Here is a 7,020-nt window from a genome sequence, read left to right on the forward strand (position 1 = left end):
ACTGATTCCCTTCTCCCCTTCCCCCCTTTAATGTTTGTTTAGGAAATAACACTATATCCAGACAAGCATGGGTGTGTACGGGACTTATTAGACGAATGTAAAAAAGCTGTAGAACTCGCTGAGAGAGGTTCAGGGAAATTAAGGCAAGTGTTTGTTCATTTACTTGTATAGCACTTCTTCAGAGGGATGTGTGGGTAGCCCTTATTGCAGGGGTCCCCAAACTAGGGGCCGGATGCCACCCAATCACCTTCTAAATGTGGCCCACGGACAGTCCGGGAATCATCGTGTTTTTACATGAGTGGAATGTGTCCTTTTATTTAAAATGCATCTCTGGGTTATTTGTGGGGCCTGCCTGGTGGTTTTTACATGAGTAGAATGTGTGCTTTTATTTAAAATGCATCTCTGGGTTATTTGTGGGGCATAGGAATTCGTTCATATTTTTTTTTTCAAAATATAGTCCGGCCCCCCACAAGGTCTGAGGGACAGTGGACCGGCCCATGGCTGAAAAAGTTTGCTGACCCCTGCCTTATTGCATGTTACTCTCATGGAGGTAGTTGTGTAAAGAAGCTACACTTCTCAGCCTGCTCCAAACAGATTGCTGCACTAGTCCTGCCCTGGACACCAGTTGTCTACTTGTGCATATAGCGAGTTCTTTGGACGAGAGGAGGGCGGGAACAGCACAGGGTTGCAATGTGTGGGCTGGGTGAGAAGGCCAGCCATGATCCCTTTTCCTTTTGCAACCGCTGTACACGTAAGTAAGGCTTATGTGTGTACCTCAGTGCTTTTTTTTCTGGGGGGATATACAGGGGTATGCATACCCCTAAACATTTTGGGAATATAAGTTTGGCCTCATTGAGGGACAGTATTTCAATATGAGTAGGGAAATGAGAGTAACCCTAAACATTTTTTAAGAAAAAAAAGCACTGGTGTACCTAAACATCTTTACAAAACAGAATATTTATTTTGTTGTAAACCTGGAATGTTTTCCCATATTCTTGAATAAATTCCTCCACAGTTCACATAATAACATTCCAAATGTCAAATAAAGTATCTCCAGCATCAGACATTAACCAAAACTCCCTAAAGGAGTGGGAAACTTTTGGTCCTCCATATGTTCTTGGACTACAACTCCCATCTGTCTTGAGACCGAAGCTGGCAGGGGTTGATGGGAGATGTTGTTTAGCAATGTCTGGAGGGCCAAATAATTAACTCGGCAGAACTCCATGTCTACTCCACCTAAGACATTGGGTGCAAACTGGTGGGAGCTGCTTTTGCACAACCCCAGTCAGTGCAAAAGGAAATTTGCCCCATGACACTGTTGGTTTATATAAGACCATTAACACTAATACGTGTTTTTACATAATCTATTTCTCTTCCCTTGTTAAGGCTGCTAGAAATTGTAAGTTACAAAATAATTGGTGTCCATCAGGAAGATGAATTGTTAGAGTGTTTATCACCAGCAACAAGTCGAACGTTTCGAATAGAGGTCAGTGTGGTGTGGTGTGAAATGTGAATATTTAAACTGTCATAGTTAACAGTTTCAGTAACTTTCAATTATTGAGGCCATTGGCAGACATAATGTATCTAGAGCAGGATTCTAGGTTAGTTTAGTTAACTATGCACATTTTAAAATTTCTGCTCCATTCTCTCTCTCTCTCTCTCTCTGTCTCTCTCTCTCTCTCTCTCTCTCTCTCTGTGTGTGTGTGTGTGTGTGTGTGTTTTAAAAAATTGTTGATTTTAGCTGTGTTTTGTGCCCAATTTCATTATGTTAACACTACATTTGGTTAACCAATTTATAAATCTTTCTAAATAAAAAACAAATATATAAAATAGCAACAATGGACGGTGGCCATTCTACCTCATTAGCATTTGCAGCAACCTTCCCCAACTAAGTTGCAGGTGGGTGGGTGGGGGTTACTTCTTCCTATCCCAATGAAGAGGAACCAGGAAGTCTCCTTATCTGGGCCCAATTCATCTCTAGACACAAAGAGAATATTGAAGAAGTTGTGCTGCTGCTGCTGTGGCTTTCATTATTTCATGAGTTTCATTCTTTAAAAACTCAGTTTCCATTGCTTGTTTTTCTGCCTGTGTCTTCTTTTGTTTCTGGTGGTCCATCTGCCTGATTTGCAATGTGTGCTGCTGTCTTTGAATGCAGGAAATCCCCCTGGACCAGGTAGATCTAGATAAGGAGAATGAGATGCTTATCACAGTGGCTCATTTCCAGAAAGAGGTTTTTGGGACGTTTGGCACTCCTTTCTTGCTAAGGATACACCAGGTGAGAGTCCTGTTTCTCTTAACTATGTACTATTGCAACACAGGTGGTTTATGGTAGCCTTAATCAGTGTTGTGCCATCTTGGTTTGCTGCAGGGCACCACATTGGAGAAGACTGGTGTTGCTAGAAGGGAAAGTTTGTTGCATTAAATCCTGGACTATCCAGGAGTAGCAATAGTCACCTGCGGTCATTGTTTCTTGTATGCATATTTTATTCAGCTTCTGTGATTTGGGTGGCTTTACATAAATTGGTCATCTAGTTCCTTTTGTTTGTATTTTCACTGATACCCAAGTTTGGCTAAGTACATTTTAGTACATGTTCAGTGGCATCTTTAGCCACATAGGTTTCAGAACTTTGGTTGGCATTAATTTTTTTGCACGGCTGGGGTTGTGCTTTTTTGCCTAGGGTGAACACTTTCGAGAGGTGATGAAGAGGATTCAGACAGTGCTGGACATCCAGGAGAAGGAATTTGAAAAGGTATTGCCTCACAGCAGATTGCTCAGGAAGATGTTGCTCAGCATAGATTTTTACCCTGGAGTTAGCCCTGCCAACATGAATGTCTCTTGTCATTCTGCAAGTGCTCCTCTGCCCCTGCGTCCCCACACAGGAAGTCACTCTCTGCATATTTTGATGCTCTGCGATTTGAGGGTGGGATTTTAGGAAGTCCTGCCCGGTCTGGCATCAACATCTGTTTATCAGAACCACCTGTGTGGAAGTTGTTAATGTTTGATGTTTCATTATGTTTTTATATTGTGCTGGAAGCCACCCAGAGTGAAGCCACCCAAACTTAGACAGATGGGCAGGGTATTATTATTATTATTATTATTATTATTATTATTATTATTATTATTACCGTCGTACCTTGGTTTTCAAACAGCTTAGTTCTTGAACATTTTGGTTCCCGAATGCCGCAAACCCAGAAGTCGAACGTCCAACGGGGCTTCCAATTGGCTGCAGGAGTTTCCTGCAGCCAATCAAAAGCCAAGTTTGGTTTCCAGACATTTTGGAAATCAAATGGACTTCTGAAACGCATTCCATTCGACTTCCAAGGTACGACTGTAGTATTATCATTATCATTTTTATTATTTATTATATCTTGCATATATCGACAGCTGGTAGAGCCTGGCCTCTCCACCCCTGCCAGTCCCTGCACAGATGGTGAGAGCCACTGAGCAAGCCCCCTCTGAAATTAACCCCACCAAACGCTTCCCATCAGGCCTGTATCACCTCTCTCTTAATGTCCCATAATTCTGCTGAGGGCGCTCCACAGCATTGTATTACGGGACATTAAAGATAGTGAATGCCTCGATCCAAGCAGCCACTGGGCTCCCCTAGGAAACTATGCCAGGGGGCCATCTCCACTGGTGCTAGAATAGTGGGATCCTGCTTGTAATGTAATAGGAGATCAAATCTTACTGTCCTGGCAATGGGAAAGGCAAGAAGCCCAGCACAGCTGGACCCCCTGTGCCCTCCAGATGTTGTTGGATTCCAGCTGCTGTCAGTCCCAACTGCCAGCATGGCCAGCGGAGGCCGCCAGGTTGCCCACCTTGGGAATTGGCACTTATCTACAATGTGGGGGTGGTGCTGATATTAAACAACGAAATGGGAATGCTAACTTTGGCCTGTTTCCATGCTGTGGGTTAGAATCATAGATTTTGAAGGGACCCGAGGGTCATCTAGTCCAACCCCCTGCAATGCAGGAATCTCCGCTAAAGCATCCATGACAGATGCCCATCAACCTCTGCTTAAAAACCTCCAAGGAAAGAGAGTCCGCCACCTTCCAAGGGAGACTGGGTTGAGAGTTGATAGCCAAGAAAATGCAAGCACAAGACTTTGAAGTCTACGGAAATAATTTTCTTGACAATACTTACTCCTTGAGAAATTAACATTTGAGCTTTGACGTTTTTATTTATTTGTGTGTTCTTTCTGAAGTTTAAGTTTGCCATTGTAATGATGGGTCGACACCAGTATCTAAATGAAGATGAATATGAAGTGAACTTGAAAGATTTTGAGCCCCAACCTGGTGAGTGTCCATTTATTTACTTTGCTTCTAGGAGGGGTTTATGGTTTTTTTTGGCTTCTTGAAGATCAGTGGGGCAGACTTCCATGTGTGGCGTTCATTCTCTCACCTGCTCAATGTCTTGCCCTCCAAGGTGAACACAGCCCACCAACTCCGTATATTTGCATATGTTTTGTCATAGAAGCCTGTGTTAGAGTGACAACTTTACTCAGTGCAGCATCCAATGAAGTTGTTCCATTAGTGCTAGGACTTGGCTGTGCAACAGAACTTCCTCTCTCTCTTTTCTTCCCATGGGCCCCCTAAATCTGTTCTGGGGGTTCCCCCATTGCTGGTGGAGCTGAATCAGGAAGGACACACACAGGGAGAGAGGACAGGAAGGGGAAGGTCTTTTGCATTGACAGAACCACGTCACTGAATGCCACCCTCAGTTCTTGACATTCTAAATTTTGTACGAAACAATCTGAAAGTGTGTTCATTCTGTCTCTCTCTTTCTCGCTTCTTTCTTCTTCCCTTCCAGGCAACATGTCTCATCCCAGGCCATGGCTAGGGCTTGACCATTTCAACAAAGCCCCAAAGAGAAGTCGCTACACGTACCTTGAAAAAGCTATTAAAATCCATAACTGACTTACCCTCTCCAGTTTGTTCGAGGCAAAAGGGGCAACAATGTGTGTGTGTGCGTGTGTGTGTGTGTGTGTGCGTGCGTGTGTGTGTGTGTGCGCGCACCTTTTTAACAACTGTAGGACTTTTGGTACACGTGCACTCGATCGGAAGTCTCCAGCAAGAGGATTTGCTGCTGATTTATTAATTTTATTTTGAGGCTGTTCAGTTTGGCTTCTCTGTATCTATTATTGACTGCCCTTTCTTTTTTTTTCTTTTTGAGCAAAAATGAAGGTGTTTTATAAAAGCTTGGGTGCCAATGAGAGTTTTTATGGGAAATGTAAACAAAGTGAGATTGTCAGCATAACAAGGAAAGGGTTGAGTTAGAGCAGTTGACATTGGCGAAATATTGTCTGTAGTACATGAACTGGACAGCCTTTTCTGGCTGACCTCCCCCTCCCTTGCCCTCCCCTCCTTCCTCCCCCTCTTCCCAAATGCGTGGTACCTGCCATCACTGCAGCTAGTTGGCGCTATGGTTAGGCTCACGCCCAATTTATTTCCTTCAGTTATATACTTTAAATGACATTTTTGTGCATTTGTAAATGCAAAGAGAAACTCACATCATCAATAAATAGCAATCTCTACTTCATTGTGTACACTGTTGGCACTTATTCGGGGGGGGGGAGATTTTGTCTCTTCAATCAGCCTAGAATTTCTCTTTTTATTATTATAATATTATTATTATTATTATAAATAAATGGATTTTGAGTCAAATTTGTTTTTCTCACATCACCTTTTGCCAAGGAAGAAGTTGGGGAACCCCCCGGAAGGAGGTGCAGTGTATTTGTATCCCTTTAGAAACGGTTTGACAGTAAAATCCCTTGGTTGCAGTGAGATTTACAAGCATAGTACCAACTTCCCAGAGAATTTGGAGAAGGAAAAGGCATCTGTTTTATAATTAATTTAGTTAATCTGGGAAGACATAGGAAGACAGAACAAAATAGCCTTTTAGCACTGAGGGCATGTTCACTAGCATTTAGTAAGCTGTTGACTTTGTAAAAAAATGCGGGGGTGGGGCTTGGGTGGGGGAAGAAAACAAATTGTATATTTAACAGGAACATGTACAATTTAACATTTGGGGTTCCTTTGGGGGGGCTGGGGGGCAGGGTGAGTCTGCAAGTGAATTTCACAGATGTCAATATTCATTGTGTGTAGTTTTATTTCAGTCCCCAGACTTGCTTTTCCATTTTAGTTTGGAGCTACAAGCAGCCCCATGCGTGTCTCCTAAGTTTTTGAGTGCGGTAAAAATATAGAAGCAGCAATTTACACCCCCCCCCCAACATTCTTTCTCATTCTTTCTCTTCTTCCCCCCCTTCCTCCATTCCCTCCTGCCAATATTTTATTTTGTTTCTGTAGCTGCGGTGTGCAACAATTCTTCCTGTATATTGCCTTTTTTTTCTTTTTTTGCTGGAAAAAAATGTTGTATGTTGAATAAAAATTTTCTATAAAATTTTACTTCAGTGAGTGATGGCCTGGACATTGAAGAAGATTTCCACTCTCCTTGCAAGTTTTCTGAAGATTTTGTTTAGACAGAATCTTCCATTTTTATTTTGCCAGTTATCTACATTTGAAATCTGGCCTTAATTTAGGGATAAGGGGTAAGTGTCATTCATTCATCATATTTGAACTTTGAGCAGCATCAGATATCTAATCCTCAAAATGAAAGGCACTGCTCCAGAGGCATTGCTGTATCTGGGTTCATACTAATAGGCAGTAAAATGACTATACATAGAGCTGTGTCTGTAGCACGAAAGAGATGCGGTGGTGAAATTCATAGAGGACTGTCAAACCTCTGCAGCCAAATAGTTCAAACTGCACTTGGGTAAATTCCAGAAACTGTGGGAACACTGATCAGTTAACCACATTCATACTGAGAACTTAATCCTGTTGTGGTGCAATTTCCACTGATTCCACCTGCTTTCTTTGCCCTCTAAACACATTTCCACGGTGGCTTATAGAGTTGTACAGCTGGAAGGGACACCAAGGGCCATTTAGTCCAGCCCCCTGCAATGCAGGAATCACAGCTGATTGCTGATGCTGTTCCAGGCTGCACTCACAGACAGCAGCAAC

The 7,020-nt window shown here is 42.7% G+C and overlaps 1 protein-coding gene across 5 annotated transcripts in view; it reads left to right on the plus strand.

Moving 5' to 3' along the window:
- The window catches only part of USP7 (ubiquitin specific peptidase 7), an 80,210-nt gene extending 74,671 nt beyond the window's left edge, over window positions 1-5,539 (plus strand). For all 5 annotated transcript variants that reach the window (XM_033167534.1, XM_033167532.1, XM_033167533.1 and 2 more), the window contains 6 exons: window positions 43-143; window positions 1,387-1,486; window positions 2,156-2,275; window positions 2,679-2,750; window positions 4,206-4,296; window positions 4,811-5,539. In XM_033167534.1, the coding sequence (XP_033023425.1) occupies window positions 43-143; window positions 1,387-1,486; window positions 2,156-2,275; window positions 2,679-2,750; window positions 4,206-4,296; window positions 4,811-4,917 (591 nt within the window). In that variant the 3' untranslated portion in view covers window positions 4,918-5,539. The remainder of the gene's footprint in view (window positions 1-42; window positions 144-1,386; window positions 1,487-2,155; window positions 2,276-2,678; window positions 2,751-4,205; window positions 4,297-4,810) is intronic.
- Window positions 5,540-7,020: the final 1,481 nt, after the last annotated feature.

The sequence above is a fragment of the Lacerta agilis genome, chromosome 13, assembly GCF_009819535.1.
Source record: "Lacerta agilis isolate rLacAgi1 chromosome 13, rLacAgi1.pri, whole genome shotgun sequence".
Taxonomy (NCBI): Eukaryota; Metazoa; Chordata; class Lepidosauria; order Squamata; family Lacertidae; genus Lacerta; species Lacerta agilis.